At 41.3% G+C, this 18,503-nt stretch overlaps 2 protein-coding genes across 2 annotated transcripts; both read right to left on the bottom strand.

Annotated features, from left to right (window-relative positions):
• Positions 1 to 2,536: 2,536 nt before the first annotated feature.
• On the bottom strand, positions 2,537 to 4,028 carry LOC121795581 (protein MIZU-KUSSEI 1-like). The gene has a single exon (XM_042194118.1). It carries the CDS (start codon positions 3,452 to 3,454, stop codon positions 2,726 to 2,728), a length of 729 nt encoding a protein of 242 aa, XP_042050052.1. The 5' UTR covers positions 3,455 to 4,028; the 3' UTR covers positions 2,537 to 2,725.
• Positions 4,029 to 4,716: 688 nt separating this feature from the next.
• On the bottom strand, positions 4,717 to 7,489 carry LOC121795580 (protein RETICULATA, chloroplastic-like). The gene is made up of 8 exons (XM_042194117.1): positions 7,348 to 7,489; positions 6,574 to 7,215; positions 6,365 to 6,463; positions 5,934 to 6,154; positions 5,750 to 5,819; positions 5,568 to 5,647; positions 5,299 to 5,363; positions 4,717 to 5,129 (listed from the first exon to the last, which is right to left on the bottom strand). Exons 2-8 carry the CDS (start codon positions 7,144 to 7,146, stop codon positions 4,936 to 4,938), a joined length of 1,302 nt encoding a protein of 433 aa, XP_042050051.1. The 5' UTR covers positions 7,147 to 7,215; positions 7,348 to 7,489; the 3' UTR covers positions 4,717 to 4,935.
• Positions 7,490 to 18,503: the final 11,014 nt, after the last annotated feature.

Raw genomic sequence — 18,503 nt, 5'->3', positions numbered from 1 at the left:
CGTCATCATATTTCAATAAGGCTTAGAAATAATCGGACTGACATTGCAACCTTTCACGATAGGTAGTCTAGGTCTATCTGGGTTGTGAATTTCTTATTTTTTTTCTTTGTTCAAAACTGACCGTGTACCTTAAATTGAGCGCGCCCACAACCGGTCTACTAGAACAAAGACTTAGACTTATGTTATGTTCGCTTATATATTTAAATATGTAATAAACATCCATTAAATGTAAAACATAACAACATTACGACAAAAATAATCTGTTGCATTCATTGGAAAATAATTATTAGAGTTTTACAGTATTCAATCACTCGAAATGTGATTTCTAGTATACAAACCCTAACATAATCAACATGAATAAGAATACATAGATGATTTGTAAAGTAGGCCGAGCTAATCATCAAATACATATTCCGCTTTAACTTAAAGCAATAGACATCACAAACAAACATAAATAAAAATAAAAATTATTTCTTAAGAGTGTCCACAATGGGGGAGCCGCGGCCCCCCATTGCAGAGAGCCGAGAGGCGGGGCGCAGGGCCGAGAGCCGAGAGCGAGCCACGGCCTTCACGCGGCTGAGCCGTGTGAGCCGTGGGCCCTCCATTGCAGCGGGCCGCATTTCGCGGCTGGGCCGCGGGTTTTAATTTTTTTTTCTGTAAATTTTGAAAATTCTTTATAAAATACTACACTTCCATTCCATTTTTCTAACTCCATTTTCCTCCAATCTTTCCAATATTTCCTTCCAATTTCAATTCAACCTTGCAACTATGGATTCCGACGATGAACAATTCCAACAATCGGTAGATCTGGAGTTCCAAAACCTTGTTGCAGTGGTGCAACGTAAAGCCGATGAGGCGGAAGATGCGGCGGAGGCGGCGGCGGCGGTGGCAGTCCCTTGGCCATTCTATCATCGGCGGTATTTCGACCGTGATCATGCCAGGGCTGACCGCCGGTTGATGGAAGACTACTTCAACGAGAACGCCCGTTATCCGCTAGAGGTTTTCCGTAGGCGATTCAGAATGTCGCAAAATCTCTTCGTCCATATAGCGACGTGTTTGCCGCAACGGTTCAAGTGCTTCAACTTGCGATATGATGCCACCGGCCGACCCGGCTTGTCGACATACCAGAAGTGTACGATGGCAATTAGGCAGCTTGCCTATGCCGGGCCCGCTGACATGTTCGACGAATACCTACAGAAGGGCGAAACGACTGCCCTACAGACGTTGAGGCAGTTTTACAGGGGCATTAAGGATATCTTCAAAGGGGAGTATCTACGGAAGCCATCGGCCGATGATTGCCAGAGATTGATTGATATGCACGGGACTGCACACCATTTTCCAGGGATGTTGGGGAGCATCGATTGCATGCACTGGGAGTGGAGGAACTGTCCGGTGGTTTGGAAGGGGCAGTTCACTTCTGGTTTCAAAGGCAGATATCCCACGATGATTCTGGAAGCCATTGCTGATAGATTGCGAATTTGGCATGCGTATTTTGTGGTCGCTGGATCGAACAACGACATCAACGTTCTACGATCGTCACACCTGTTCAATGACGAGAGCCGGGGTGAGGGTCCGCAAGTTAGATTCATGGCCAACGACACTCAATACAACATGGGGTACTATTTGACCGATGGGATATACCCTCGCTTGCCCGTGTTTGTGAAGACGATCCGACAACCCGTTGGGCCGAAGCAAACCTACTTCGCGAAAAAACAAGATGGTGCTAGGAAGGATGTTGAGCGAGCTTTTGGTGTACTCCAAGCGCGATGGGCCATTATACGTAGCCCGGCTCGACACACGAAAATGATGTCGCAGACATCATGACTGCATGTATCATATTGCACAATATGATAATAGATGACGAAGGAGTTGCTGTAGAGCGATGGACACCGGAAGATGGTGCTAGTTCGAGCTCGGGTATTGCCATGGAGCCCCTGCAGATGGGTGTACCACGTAGTAATGAATACTTGATCCAGCGGTACACCGATATGCGGAGCCAAATATCGCATACATCACTGCACTGCAGGCTGATATGGTTGAAGAGGTCTGGAACCGTAGAAGGGACGCCGCAGAGTGATATGGGTTTTCGGGTTGTTTTTAAATTAGAAAACTTTCGTTGTATAATTTTCCTATTTTAATATAGTACAATGAAGTTCTTGTTACATTTTGTTTTTAGGTTATGAATTTTTTATTTACAATCCAAATTATTTTATTTTAATTAAATTTATAAATATCATAAATTTAAAGTCTAATAAAATTTAATATAGTTAAATTAAAAATAACATTAAAAAAAGTGAACAAATTAAATTTTTTTTGAGAGGGCCACATTTGGTAGCCCTTGTTATTTTTGTTAAATTTTGTTAATTACCATTGCAAAGAGCCACAAGAGAGCCACGAATGGTGGCCGGGTCACATTTGATGGCCTTCAAGGGCCACCATTGTGGACACCCTAAAAGGGCTTTTTCCAGTGTGAGAGAACAAAAATATGATACATCGAGCAACAACTGTCACACAGATTGGAATCCCTGATAAAGAAAGTAACTGAAACTATTCTGCTGGAAATATAGTAAATTCTCCAATTACAATCAACAAAGAACAATTTTACCTACAACTAGCTAGCCTTTCCCTCTCTCAAAAACTAAAAAGAAAAAGAAATAGTTTAACTCAAGAAAACCTGGATTTTATCCAAAATAAAGATCCCGAGAAATCAGAAAACCATGAAGATTTATCTTGTTCGTAGCAAGAAAACACTGAGTTCTTGACCGGGAAGCTGATCCGGGTTGATCAAGTGGAAAGACTCAGAATCGGCGCTCCCCAAAACGCACTCGTAGTTAGCCCGCATGTACATAACCTCCTTCTCGTCGTGGAATTTGCAGGGGATGACGCCGGCCCCGACGGTGACGTTCTGCATGGTCTTGAGCATGATCTTGGTCTGCTGCGTGGGCTTCCGCCGCGCCGCGAAGCCGAGCTTCCTCCCGTTGCAGAACAGCGTCCACAGCGGAACCGACCGCAGCGGGCACCGCCCCAGCTCCGGGTCGTCCGACTCGGCCGCGTTGAACTCGAGCGCGATCCGCACGAGGCCGCACTGCATCTCCTGGATGAAGGCCGATGTTGGGATGGAGAGCTCCAGGAGGAGGGCGGGCTTGATCTTCAGGCGGTCCTGCTGCACGCAGAACCATACGTGCCCGCCCCTCCCGTGCCCGAAGATGGTGGCGATCACCATCGTCCGGGACGGCCGCGGCGGGGCCAGATTGGCCGCCGGGGAGGAGCAGGACGACGGGGGTTCTGCTTCTTGCGGCTGTGGTTGGATCAGTCTGGGGTAGTGCTGCTGCTGCTTCTCGTCGAGATCGTCGCGGAGGGAGGTGCTGATGTGTTTCTTGGCGGCGGGAGGGGGGCTCGGGGAGTTGCCGGTGCAAGGGATCAGGAAACGGCGCAGAGACTCCAGCTTGGTCATTGAATGAATCAAGAAAGGGGTTTGAAGGAAAATTTTATTTGGGGGGCGAGATGAAAGGGATGGGAATGTGGATATAAATAGCAAACTTTGGGAAATGGCGGGAAGGGGAGATCTTGTTGACCAATTGAAACGGGATTTTTAACTTTTTTTTCTTTCTAGAATTGGTTGCAATGGGACAAAAGTGATGAATCACCATTTTCAGTATGTTTGACCGTTGACTGGAGAATCCTTACTCTTTTTCTGGCGTTGCATTGCTGCACACACTATACTCTTATCAGTTTATCATCATTATGTTTGTGTCTATCTCGACACCTGGATTATAGAATCAATAACTCATTTTCATTTTTTTATTTAAATAAGTACATTCATATATATACATTCAATAATTAACATGGATAATACTCACCCTGCTATTTATAGTCCGTTCGTCATTTATGGTCTCATTTTGACTCGATACAGTGTAGGTTCTACTTTTATATACTTCCTCCATCCCAGATTATTTGTCTCACTTTGATTGGGCACGAATTTTAAGAAATATAATGAAAAGTGAGTTGAAAAAGTTAGTGAAATATGAGTCCAATTTTTATATATTAATTTTTATAATAAAATATGAGTAGGAATGAGTTAGTGGAATATGATGTCCACTACAAAAAATGGTAATAAGTGAAATGAGACAAACTGTGTGGGACGGACCGAAATGAAAAAATAGGACAAACGATCTAGGACAGAAGGAGTATTTTATAATAGAATATGAGTATAATAAATGGTAGGGACCACTTACCTAGGATGGAGAAAAAACAAACGGAACTTCAAATCGCGGACTCCTCGAAATGGGAGCATCTCCCGAGGAAAGGTAAATTGAGAAAATACTCTCTCCGTCCACGAAAAATAGACCACATTTATCATATTTGGTTATCCATGAAAAATAGAGCAAGTTTGAAAAAGGACCTCACATTTGCTACTTAACACAATTAAACACTAATAATAATATGGATTCCACGTTCCACTAACACTACTTTTCTCTTACTTTTTTTCCTTCTTTCTTACTTTACCAATTTCAGATTAAAATTCTTGTCATTCACAATATTTTTTATTTTTTTGTGGACAGATGGAGTATAATTCTCATTTACCTTCTTAAAAAGTAAGTGACTCCAAGGAAAGAGGTAAATTAAAAAGACAAATAAAAATAAATAACTTACCCTTTGTATCAAAGAGAGGTACTCAATACCTCTTCAAATACCTTTTTCCACTGGAGCATGAAATTTTAAAGATATAAATATAATAATTATTTCTTTTTAACTCTATATTTACCATTTTCCTTGTAGATGCTCTAAGTCAGTACCGAACCTCATACCTAATCATAATTTTACATGATTTTGATGGTGGCGTTACCACACAATGTAAATTTTACCAATCACTCTCTCCTGGTTCAGAACACAGCAACGAGAGGAGGAAGAGGAGGAGGAGAAGAAGAAGAATGGTCACTGAGCGCCAGCCAACCTAGCCCAATCCACAAACTGCATCCCACCATAGACATTGTTGGCAAATCGAACACCAACAGTGAATGCCATTGCAACAGGCGGAACCTTCCTTCCTATCGGAGAAGCTTCCACTATGCGTTCCAACCCGTTGATTATCTGATACCGAGTGTTGGAAGACACAGCCAGAAAAACTCCTGCACAGTGGGAAAGGATCATGGTTTACATAACATTCTCATCGTAGATTCTCTTCTCTTGGATGTAACAAGGAGTGCAATACAAAGAAATGGGTCCTTAAACTGATTGTTTCAAAGGTAAGAAAATAAGGAATTTCAACAAAGACGAGGGAAATAAAGCAAGGCATACCCCACACTGCTGCACTCTTCAAAAGGGGTGGAACTGGAATATCATCCTCTGATTTCTTAATGCTCCTGAGGAATGGAAAATGCTTTTTATGAGAAACATTGTCATAAGAAGAACTTCCAGAGTCCATCACAAACAAACATATTCATGTTTAGATCAAAACAAGGACTAAGTTTTTGTTCGGATCTCTAGATTTTACTTAGGCACTCGAATTAAATATGAAAGCTTCTATTAATACAATTATTTCTGATATCGTTCCAAACAAAACATACCGCTTGGCTGTCATAATTAAGTTGGCAATTCCTTGGCCAACGATACCACATCCAAAACCAACCAATCCATATAGAATTCCCTGAACATTGCAAAGTGAAGAATTAAGTCCTCATTTACAGTATAAACGAGAATGCATATCTATGCTATTCTGTAATACCATTCAGATACAGCTGTCTGTTACCTTATAGAAATAGGTAGCAATTCTCTGATTTACCGAAAATCTAGACCCTGGCCTTTCCGCTTCAAATACACTGTTCATGCCAATCCAAAGTTACACAGTTCAAAGACGAGGCAAACAAAATTAAGAAAATACGTTAGATAATGAAGTTTCCGTCAAACAATTAAGCTGGTGTTTCTGTACTTACCTGCTAGGCAATGCTGCATAACCTCTCTGCATCCGCCCAAGAAATCCTTGAGAAGCAGATAGCTGTCCTATTCGGGCATATGGAGCTAGCATACCAACTAGAGCAACATTAACAACCACCCCAACTAGAAGATCAGCGGTGTACAATTCAAACTCTGCCCAGAAATCTTTCCCTCTCTTTTTCACTTCGGCAAATGTTGCACAACAAGAATCAATCACTATCTACAGAGGATAAACCAATCAGACATTGTATGAGTAAAATGATAAAATACCAACTTCTCTAACCAAGCACTAAAATTGCACACATATCTCAGATATCGGATGTCTACAGCAACACAATTTCCAAAATATTACACACCTAGTATAAGTACATACAGCAAAAAGAATGTGCATTGCAAATGGCAAAGGGATAAGGCACAAAGTGTTATAGACCTCAGTTCCAATCTTGAAGAGAAACGACGGATCAGCTAACATCCTATTCCTAAGCATGGAGGACGACCTCATCAGAAGCCCAAGGGGCCAAGCTGAACCCTGCAACCTCAGATAACAAGAATCATTATCACTAAACCATCAATCAAAAGATTCAAAACTATAAAAACTGAATCTGCTCAAATCATACGAAAAAACTTAAAAAGTTCAACCTGCAAGTCTAAATATCTTTGCAGAAGCAATTTCCTTAATCCCACAGTCTTGGCAGCCTCCAACATATCAGCTGGAAGACTTGCCCCTCTAGCCTCCGTCTCTCTAATCACCTCCTCAAACTTGAGTATCGGCCCAAACTCCTTTTCTTCGTAATCATCACCACCATCATCTCTGCCTCCGCCTTCGCCTCCACCACCCGAAAACTTCCCATTTCCACCACTCCCATCAATGAAACCCCCACCACCACCACCACCACCACCACCAACATCAGTTTTGCTATCAGGAGTGGAAAGATAGCTCTTGTCCACAACATTAGCAGCATAATTTTCAATCTCAATCGTGGTAGTGAGTGGAGTTGAATTAGAGTCGGCCTCTGGATTGATTGCATTAACAACCACGAGTGTCTGCCTTTTATTCTTACAAGTCAAGCTCAAATTCGTTCTACTTCCATTAGTATTAAAACACTGGAATATAGATGTCAAAAGGGTCTTGGAGCTAAAGCAGTCAAGCGCAACGACGCCGTTTTCTAAGCTCTTAAAATGAGCTATTCCAATCGACGAACAACCCGCCATCTTTAATAAACAGTTTCGACAAATTGTAGAGTTTCCTAGCACCAATTTAGGTACTTGGTAGCAGAAATGCTGCAGAAAATAGAACCAAAGAGTTTCATTTTTACAGCAATACAAGTGAGAAAATAGTAAAGTTACAAATTGCGATGATGGGACTAGAAAAGATCGAAATTTGAAGCAGGAAAGCTTAGCGTAAGAGGATACCTGCGAGGGTGTAATGATATTTGTAGAAGGCAACAATGGCAGAGAGAGAGTGGTAAGCGGCGTCGTATTTGGGTGGAGGCAGGGAATGAGAGAAATGCAAGCGTGATTGGAAGTGGCGGTTCGCCAGAGGTATTCAGCACGTGGGAAAGTCCACACGCGTGAGGAGTAGTAGGGTTTTTCAATATTTATTTTATTAGAGCATCCACAATAATGGACGTTCGCCCGCCCTATCCACATGCTAGCAGCTAGGACGTGGCGGACGTCCAGGCTAAGGGCATCCAAGCCCTATGCATCGTCCACGCCCTATGCATCGTCTGTGGACGATGGCGTTGGAACGCGCATCATCCGCCTCATTGCGGGCGACACGGACGATGTAACGCGTTTTCGTTTTTTATTATTTTTTTAAATTTTTTTAATTTCTTTTATCTATATATACCTCACTTTTCACTCCATTTTTTCACACTTTTTTCTCCCATCTCTCATCAATTATCTTTTCCCCACACACCAATCTTTCTCTCACAAAAAAAATGAGACCCGACGACGATTGGAGTACCTCAGAGGGCATTACTCAGGCCTTGTTCGATTGTGTTCATGAGGCTACGGCGGAATGCTTGGCCGAAATGGAGCGCGAGGGTGAAGCGGCGGAGCAGGTCCAAGCGGAGCAGATCCAGAGGCCGATTCACCGTCGGACGTTTGTCCGCCTCGAGCACGACCTAGATCACCAACGTCTGTTCACAGACTATTTTACGGAGGAACCACGGTGGGGCCCGATGGTTTTTCACTGCCGGTTTAGGATGAGGCGAGATCTTTTTCTCAACATTGTCCACAACGACATCAACGTCCTGAACTCCTCATATCTCTTCACCGAGCAATGTAATGGCAACGGCCCGACCATCGAGTTCACTGCAAACAGACGCCAACATCATATGGGGTACTACTTGGCCCATGGCATATACCCGAGGTGACCTGTTTGTTTGAAGACGATCACCTGCCAAATCGGTGAGATGAGAGTTTTATTCGCGCAAAAGCAGGAGGTTGCGCGGAAGGATGTGGAGCAGGCATTTGGTGTGCTCCATGCGCAGTGGGCTATAGTGAAGGGTCCGGCGCTGTTCTGGTACAATGATGTCATCGCCGATGTCATGCATGCGTGCATCATCTTGCATAACATGATATTCGAACACGAAGGTGGAAGAGTCACCGATAGGGGCGATGATGAAGCTGGATCTAGCTCCAGCACGACGACCCCGCCCCACGTTCGAGGATTACCGGCGGGCTACAATGAGGTTCTAGCTAGACAGGCTTCAATGTGCAACCAACAAGACCATGCTCGACTCATGTCCGACATGGTTGAAGAAATTTGGAACCCCCACGGCCGTTGAATTTGTAGTTTTTTTATTTCGTACTGTATTTTTTGAACTTTCAATGAAATGGAGTTTTCTATTCAAATTTTGTAGTGTTTATTTTTATTCAAATAAATAAAATGCTATAGGGAGGACTATAGGGCATCCCACTGCAGGTGGAAGGGTAGGAGAATAAAATGCTGATGTGGCGGAGGATAGGGCGCCCCATTGTGGATGCTTTAACGCGACGGACGAGAGGTTGGGTGTGGACTAACCGGTTAGCTGATCTGTAGCCTATCGTTGGCCGCCTATTGCGCGGCGAGCGATAGGCTAACCGATTTTTTTATTATTTTTTTTCTATTTATACTTTATATTTACAACTCATTGCACTTCATTTTTTATAAATACCAATAATTACAATGAATTGATCGTATTTGTCAATTTATTTGCTAGGCTAGGGCATTGGCTAGACTATTGCTAGCCTATTGCTAGGCTGTTACATGTTAGCCTATTGCTACAGGAAGGGCATGATGATGTGTCAGGATGAATTTTTGGCTAGCCTATGGCTAGTCCGTCTCTATTGTGGATGCTCATCGAATTTATTTTTGTTCTGAAGATAAATCTGTCCGCGAATAGGAGTTCCGATTCACTTTTACCATAAATGGTAATAAGGTCTCACCTTCCACTAACTCATTCTACTCACATTTCATTTAAAATTAATATATACAAGTGGGACCCCTATTCCACTAAATATTTTCCACCCACATTTCTTAACATTTCTTAAAACCCGTGCCGCTAAGAAATGAGACTCCTAATGGTGGACGAATGGAGTATAACAAACCACACAAAAATTATACTCCATCCTCAAAAAGTAGATAAACTTGTAAATGACACGAGTTTTATTGTGTAATTGGAAAAGTAAGAGCGAGATGCGAAAAAGAAAGAGTGAGACGGAAAAAAATAGTAGAAGTAGTGTTAGTGGATTATATGGTTCATATTATTAGTGGTGTATAATTGATGAAAAACTTGATGTATTTTGGCTTGGGATGATCTAAAATGGCTTGTTATTTGATTGTGATTTGGTTGTTGGTATTATAAATATCTCCTCAAAATCCGTGTTTGATAATGCAGATGTTCAGCAATCAAGTGATTCAAGTCCATGCTTTAGTTAGTGATGACGAAGTTTGAACAATTAAATGTCTTAAACTAAATGACTGAAATCACCTTCATCACAAATCAGTGTAACAGTGTTGGCGGTTGGATTGAATCAAAACGAAATGAAACAGAACCCAAATCAAAACAATCTAATCAAATTGTAGTATGCATGATTTTAATTTCGATTTACATGTAATTATCGTATTTTTCTTAAATGAAATAGGTCTAGATAATGTGAATCCAATTGTAGTCCTTTATTACATTATCTTAACACTGTTTTAGGTGAAAAATTGACTCATTTTAATATATTGTAGGACAAAGACCAAGTTCTAAGAGAGAGAGGAGAAAGATAAAAAAGGTCATAATCTGAATAGCAATCAGCCCTCCAAGATTAATTTCAAATGCTTCTACAAGGCCACCATGGCATTCATCTTTGAAAGAGCTTCGCGTGGATACCTCGCACGCCTCAATTGGAGTCCATTAGAAAAAGATATGACTGTTTTACGATAATTGCCCGACCGGGAGATTTCTGAGCAAAAAATGCCCGGCCGGGCAAATGTTACTAGGCCTGTTTTCGGCCCTTACTATTTAAATAGCTAGGGCACGACTTCCAAATCAACTTTTGGCGGCTGGACGGATTTCAAGGGGATTTGAAGCTTGGGAACCATCTTGGGAGAGAAGAACAAGATCAAGCCTCATCCACCTAAAATCAAGCCCAATATGGTAGCATTTACTTGCTCTCTTTATACTGCATTGCACTTCTATATATTTACAGAAGTAGTATTTTTAGGGAATTATTACTTGTTTTGTGTACTTAAATTGCACCCTACAAATCACAACAAGTTTTTGGCGCCGTTGCCGGGGAGGCGTTAGTTGTTAGAACTTTGTGTTTTTTTCTTTTTTTCTTTTTCTTAGTTTTATAAGTAGTTTAGTTTAGTTAAGGATTTTAGTATTTTATTTTGTTTTCCACAGGGTGCCCGTAATCCGTGTGTTTCTTGTGCAAAAATCTTATTTTGCAAGGAGAACGGGGCTTGTGTGGAAAGCGCGTGACGAGGGGTCATCATGTTCTGAAGAGGTAGACCGTTTCTCAATGGTTTGGTAACGGCTGGCTTGACTCCCACTCTTAGGATTTTATGCTAGAACACTTTCCATACCGCACACGTGATTATTAGGACTAATCCTGGAGTTGTCGAGGTTCTCACTTCCGATAGAGGGGTGACATCGTGCTAACTTAACCCCTTACTTGCTTTGATTTATATTGTTGTGTTGTGCTTGGTATTTTTCTGCTTGGACTGTGTTCTAGTTTGCAGAGATGTTCTATTTTTGTAGGCATCTAGAGATATGAAAGTGTGAGATGTGGGAGACATCACAATGTGATGTCTGTGAAGTGCAACAAGCCCATTCGAGCTCACACTTCGGTTACGGCCAAGAAGAGGAGGAGCTCTCGTTTGATCCAATTGATCTGCTTAAGGGGAGGATATCTGATCTCGGGAAAAGACAACATGAACCCGATTTCACATTTGGAGAAGGACTTGCCTTAGAAATAGACTTAAGAGATCTTCAAAATGCAAGAAGTGAAAGATTTAGGTCTCTCAAAGATAAGACATTTGAAGATGAACAGGATCTCACATGGGCTGAATTATGTGATAAAATAGAGGAGTTTATAGACGAGTCTCTCAAGCAGCCTGTAGCAACCTCACTCTTGATTGAAGATGAAGCCTACCCTCCTATGTGTGTCGAGACACTAGATGACCCACCCATTCAACATGTTTGTGAAGAAAAAGAAGATTGGTGGGTCACATCGATAGTGGTAGGGCAGTAGCTGCAGAGAGTATAGAGCCTCCATTTGTTGAGCATGAGTGTTGCCAAGCACTTGGCTTGTTGCCATTCCATAGCATCCATGATCATCACTCATCACCACCGCCCCCCGTCTCGCAAGAAGAAGAAACCGAAGATAAAATTACAAGATTGGGGGATGGTGGTCTTGAATCCCTTCTTTGAGTCTGTGGTGGGGATTCAACTTCTTAGAAGAAGGGATCTGAGGAGTTTGGTAATCCCACGGGTGAAAACTCATAAAGTTGGTGAGAATGTCTAGCCAAAGGCGTTAAAGAAAGGCACTTGTTGGGAGGCAACCCAACTGTTTGTGGTGAGATTGTTTTATGTTTTTTTTGTTTAGTTTTTATTTTGATCACGAGGGTGTTCTTAACTCGGTTCTTTCCCTCATTTTTTATCTTGAACCGGGTATTGTAAATAGTTTGATGTCTAGTTTTGTTTTTTAGGAATAAGGATGAGCTACTTACAAGGAGCCGAGCCGAAGGAAAGAAATTCCCGATCCACCAAATCCGACTTAACATGATTTGAGGGAGTCATCTTGCCCCTTTCTTTACTATTTTTATCCATTGCGTTTCATGAGTATGCACATTGAGGACAATCCATGATTTAAGTTTGGGGAGGTGTTCGCATGCTTGTTTGATTAGTGTTGAGTTTGACTTAAATTCTTCCTATATTTGTGTATAAGCATCCTTGATTGTCTTCCATCGAATGTCACTAGGCACATCGTTTCCTTTAGAATTTGTTGGTGTGGACTTAGTTTCTCTTAAGAGTTGGGCCGCTGAACCTTTCTTTCACTTATTAACCGCTTGAGAGCTATAACTTCTATATTTCGATCAAGTGAATGTAGTGTCCTTAGGAGTCCGATTTCTTGAGCTAAGGAGAAAGGATAATTCCAGTTTGAAAACAAATGATGAAAAAAGGCTTTAAGGTTGACCTTCTAGACATAAGCTTGATGAATTGTGAACTTGTTACTGTTGATGCATGAAAAGGATTAGGCAATAGGACGTTAAACCTCACATCCATATTATCACATGTCTTACCCTTCATAAACCCCTAGTGAGCCAATTTTGAGCTTTGAAGCCTTATTCTTTGTTGAAAATTTAAGTCACTAAATGAGCCTATGTTATTTATCCTTGTCTAGCCCTTAATTTTCAGTCCCGATCACCAAGGTTAGAGTGCTAGCATATTCACAGGAGGGTTCATTGTGTGACAAGAGAAGGCGTGTGTTTGAGCCATTAGGTGGTGAATAATTCAAAAAAAAATGAAGAATAATTATTGTGAGAGAATAAAAGGCAGCCTTTCATGTTTAAAAAATCCAAGGCAAAAAGAAAAGTGAAGTGAAAAATGAAAAGAGAATAAAAGTGTTGGTTTGTTAGTTTTGAGATAATGAAAAATCTCAAGTTTGGGGGTGTGTATTAAGTTGTAATTGAGATGTGAGATTTGCAATGGATGTGTTATTGCTATAAACTTGGTGGTGAGTCACTTAGCTAAATATGATCTCACCTTGACCAAAAGTCCCATTACAACCAAATGACCAAAGTCCTTTGATTTGTGTAACACAACGACTTGTTAGTGGTAAGTTTTGTTTAAGTTTGGGGGAAACACCTTAAGTACCTTAAAAAAAATAGAATAGCCGGAAGAACTCATTTTGATGATCTAGTTACGACGGTTTGAAACTCTCTAGGCACTGCCCGAGCAAACATTGGTAGTGGAGTGACAAGCTCTTAGGTGGTTGGTCGGTTGATTGGTGCACATTGCATGTTCCAAAGTCCTACTTGCTAGTGAATGATGGGTCAATCCAATACGATTGGAGGACTCGTGTCGGTTGGCGTGATATGAGAAGAAAGATTATCTAGGTCTACAGAGTGCTAAATTGTTTAACTTGCTCGGGACGAGCAAGACTTAAGTTTGGAGGTATTTGATGTGAATCAAATTGTTGTCCTTTATTGCATTATCTTAACACACTTTTTAAGGTGAAAATGGACTCATTTTGATATATTGTAAGACAAAAGACCAGGCTCTAAGAGAGAGAGAAGAGAAAGATAAAAGGTCCGAATATGAACAGTAGACAACCCTCCAAGATTAATTTCAAATACTTCTACAAGTCTACCGTTGCATTCATCTTCAAAAGAGCTTCGCGTGGATACCTTATATGTCTCAATCGGAGTCCAATAGAAGAAGATATGGTTGTTTTACGAAGATTGTGCATTGTAGTGAAAAACGCCCGACCTGGACGATAATTGCCCGATCGGGCGTTGCGCGTGATGCATTTTTTATTAGCACTAAAAATACCTGCAAGTATATAGGGTAAGAATAGTATAGCTAAAGGTCAGTACCAGATATCGAACACAGGGAAAACAATCACAAATTGGCTATCCTATACTAAGCTTCTTTCACTATTTGGAAAACCGAGAGAAAGTTGAATTTTTGAAAATAAAAAGCGGAATGAAACAACTTTTGCAAATAAAACTTAGAGACAAATATATGAGATAAGAGAATTTCAGGGATGTGCGTTCACAGTTATGGTTATACAAATTCCAACTACAATACCCTAGCACAATTTTTACTTCAGTAGGACGAGTCACCTAAGTTATGCTCATGCGATACAAACGTTGATTACCTCACTAGGGTTGTCAATCCTAGATTCGTAACTCCTAAAAGCTCCTATGACCTTTGAAAAGTCCTCACTCTCAATTAACAGCGCCGTTTTAAGGGAAGCTAATTGTAGTGTCTACTAAGTAGATCTAACTCGCCAACCTCCTCTCACGATTATGTAGCAAGTTATATTAAATCATCATAGAATGTGTCACTCAAACGTGAAGCAATTATCCAACACTTAGAAAAGAAACGAAGTAAGAACAAAACGGATATTAAATAGAAAATGAATTGTATAACCAAAGTCGTTACTAACACATCCCTAGAATTCTATGAATTTAGTTACACATGGTAGAATAAGCTAAAGACATAGTTTTTAGGGAAAACAAAAGGAACATAAGAACTAAAATAATAAAACCCAAAGGTTGAATCCTTGTAGCCTTGATCTTCTCTTGATTCCTTCTTTCAAACCCTTGCACTTTGATGATCAAAGAAAAACTCTCAAAATATATGCTTTGGAATTATGTAGCAGAAAGAAGATCATTGTCAATAAATATGCCCAAGATTTATAGCCATATTTTTTTTTATCCTAATCAGTTTAGGCAAAAAGTGGCTAAGTATGGTAAATCTTGGGGAGAAAGTAGGTCAAAATCGTGCTCCGCATTTTCCCAGCATGCCCCTGCACCTTGGACAGCGGTCGCTGTGGGTTGATCCGTAGCTTCTGCCTCATGAACAACGGTCACTGCACATTGCTTCAGCGGTCACTGGCAATCGTTCCGTAGCTTCTGGATTGTTTGGAGCGGTCGCTGGGCGTGTTCCTCTTTGCAGCACAACTTTCCCGGAGCGGACCGCTACTGGCTTAGCGGTCGCTGGCTGTGATGCAGCGGACCGCTGGACGTCTCGAAAGCTCCAGATTTCCAACTTCGACTTTTAGCTATCTTTTTAGGCTCAAATATGAACATTTATCACAAAACACGTAAAAATACCAAAACAGACAAAATATGCAATTAATGGATGTGTAATGGAACTTTAACACTCAAAATAGACCAAATAGGCTTGACAAAGGTTTAAACATGGTAAAAGGTGTCCTCCAAGTAATAGGAAAGATGGAATTTTCGGCCCCATAGGTTAAGGAAAATATTTGGCTTCACATTTCCTTCTTTAAATTTCCGACTAAATTCTGCATTTGTCAGCTTTGTGAAACCTTTGTAAAATGACCATAACTTTCTCTACAGAACTACGATTGAGATGATCTTGATACCAACGCGAAGCACGTTTGAAGACGAAGAGAATGACATGTAGAACGCCCTGATAGGTCTTCAGAATCGCCGGAAAAATGATTTTGAACACATACTGTCGTGCGCGACCGTGCCCAGCCGACCGCTGGACAGCTCCAGATTTGTCTGGACTCGTTTCAGCGACCGTTGCATTGTGTCCAGCGGGCTGCTGGGTTGCGCTTCAGTTCCAACTTCCAGAATTTGACGTTTTTATACCTTTTTCAGTTCTATTTTGCACTTTTCTCACAAAACACGTCAAACTACCAAAATTGATAAAATATGCAAATAATGGACATGTAATGCAACTTTGACACTCAAAACGGACCAAATAATGACATTTAAACAGTGTAAAATCTAAGCGTATCAACTCCCCCAAATTTATATTTTTGTTTGTCCTCAAACAAAATAATAAAGAAACAAAAGTAGACGCACAGAATGCATGACTAGACTTCTTCATTTCCTCAAAGCATGGAAAAGATAGACTAAACATTAGTTAATGCAATCAAATCAAGCAAGACTTATTAGTGCACTTTCATTACTAGCTCGTGGAACACCTTGAAATCATACACTCACATGTGGCAAACTTCCAAAGATAGGAAGTGATTTATCTCTCACTCTCAAAGTGTATGAAGGTAATGTGTATAAGTACTCAAATCATGCATCATGCAAAGTTTACCATAGACTTGCTCAAAGTAATCCCTCCTCTACTTGATGTGATTAAGCATCAAAAGTCCGAAAGGTCTTTATTTTTGGTTGTAATGCCTCTTTGGTAGGTGAGGAATATTTTTCACAAAACACGTCAAACTACCAAAATGGATAAAATATGTAAATAATGTACATGTAATGCAACTTTGACACTCAAAACGGACCAAATAATGGACTTAAAACAGTGCAAAATCTGAGCATATGACAATGTCGTTACTCATTGTTTAGTGCTCCTCTTGAGACTCGGCAGCCATCATTTGGAGCTCGGTAATTTGTTGGCGTTGATGAACATCCGCGAGCATTTGAGTCTCCCAAAAATCTTGTTTCGCTGTCCGCCAATCACATTGTACTGCCCAACCTTGACGGTTGAAGACATTCTCTTGCTGTTGCTCCGCCCAACGGTTGTCCCAAGTGTTGGACATGTTTTGCATGTAGGAGAACATCTCTCCTAGCGGGCGGAGGTGACGACTTGGAACTCCTCATTGGCATTCGGCCTTCCGCGATGGCGGTTCGCTCAATTGCGGTTGCGGTGGCACTCGACTTCCTCCTGTTCCTCTTCATCTTCTTGGTGCGATACCCCACTCCCATGAGCATGTGAATGCTCCCCGTCTTCATGATAATTCTCGATGGCATCAAAGGCAGAATCCTCCTCGGGGTCGAAGGCGGGGATGCGCAATGGGACGTTCCTCTTCCTAAACTCCCCTTGAATGGGGTTAGCTTCAATGGCACTTCGGTGGGCGGAAGTGTTGAGCTTCCACATGGTTTGGTTGTCCTACGTGTCGACATTGATCAAGTATGGAATAGGAATGGGAAAATGATCCCGCTCCACTTGGAGAAAGAACGCTTGACTGCTATAATCGGTCTTCAAAGCCCCACCAAAAATAGCACTTCATAGGTGATGAACATCTCCCCTATATCCCCGGCAAAGTCTGTCACGACCGCCCATACCAGGGGTATCACAAACGCGGCGATCGTGACCGACATGCATGGACAACAGTTTAAAAGAACAACTTAAGACTTAAAGAAGAAAAACAACTTAGTTTAAAGAAGTTTAAGGTCATTTTTTTTAAAAGACGTAAAGAAACATACTTTTATATAGGGCACCAGAAAAATTTGACTTAAGAAATACAACTATATATATAAAAAAACTAAGGTAAACGAACATTTAACTTAAATCTCGGAAAACACCATTTTCAGAAAGACAACGTAAACACTCGTTTAAACCTAACACTGCCATACATGTTCAAACACAACACGAAAAGATTAAGGTCTTAAGACATAATTTAAAACATAGCAGCGGATAAATAAGGTTCAGGGAGAGTCAAGGATCACGCCCATGTATGACGACACAACGTATCCTAGGGTCTTTAACCAGTTCAACATCCACCGCAACATCCCGCTCAACCTGCACATAAGAAAAATAATATGCAGGGCTGAGTACTTGTTGTACTCAATGGGCTCATGCCGAAAACATTTTAATAAGTTATGTCATCCATACCAGTGATCTCGAGTTTTATATAGTAAGAAATATCACGAGAACACAAAAAATCCAAGTCTGGCCAGACAATTTATCTCCTCATTTTCCACATCAATCAATCAATCACATCCTCTTACCATAGTGCGACGAAAGTGTGGCCACACTATTCGCCCACGAGATCGGCCGACTAGCAAGGACGGCTCACGATCCCCTCTGTGTACACAGCCTGATAGGGTTTGCGGCCCTACTCAGACCCGAATTCGTTTATCATAGCCCTATAGCCTAATGGAGCGAACTCACAAACTAGGCATCAAGCACAATCTCAACATAGCCCTATAGCCTAACGGAGCAAGCTCAAACGAACTAGGCATCAGGCAAAAATCTCAACATCAAAACAATCACGGCATGACATAACACTTTAAACCACCCTTATAACACCACATCATATTTTCGGAAAAATAAAGAGGTTTGAAAAGAAAGCCCACCTCGATCGCTAAGCAAATTCACAACCCAACTTATAGCAACTCACGATCCTCGAGTTCACGAGTACACAACACCCTTGTCAATGACAACACAAGTCAGCCTTCCACATCAACATTTTACTATGCATGTCCTATCGTTTTCTCTCTCATCGTTTTTCTCATATTCCCCAACCCAACATACGTCAAAAGGGTGTAAAGACACACGTAACACATTCCAACTTATCGCAAGTGATTTCAACATTTAAACACGTTCCTTGGACATACATGCATCATATAATACTTTGAAACTTGA

This window comes from Salvia splendens, chromosome 3 (genome assembly GCF_004379255.2).
Source record: "Salvia splendens isolate huo1 chromosome 3, SspV2, whole genome shotgun sequence".
NCBI classification, from domain to species: domain Eukaryota; kingdom Viridiplantae; phylum Streptophyta; class Magnoliopsida; order Lamiales; family Lamiaceae; genus Salvia; species Salvia splendens.
This window is presented reverse-complemented; position numbering and strand designations above follow the sequence as displayed.

Excerpts from the sequence above, each read along its gene's own strand:
- LOC121795581 (XM_042194118.1), bottom strand. The coding sequence starts at position 3,454 with ATGACCAAGCTGGAGTCTCTGCGCCGTTTCCTGATCCCTTGCACCGGC.
- LOC121795580 (XM_042194117.1), bottom strand. The coding sequence starts at position 7,146 with ATGGCGGGTTGTTCGTCGATTGGAATAGCTCATTTTAAGAGCTTAGAA. Across the intron at positions 6,155-6,364 it reads TCTTCAAGATTGGAACTGAG|ATAGTGATTGATTCTTGTTG; the intron begins GTCTATAACACT and ends TATCCTCTGTAG. Across the intron at positions 5,130-5,298 it reads GAAGAGTGCAGCAGTGTGGG|GAGTTTTTCTGGCTGTGTCT; the intron begins GTATGCCTTGCT and ends CCCACTGTGCAG.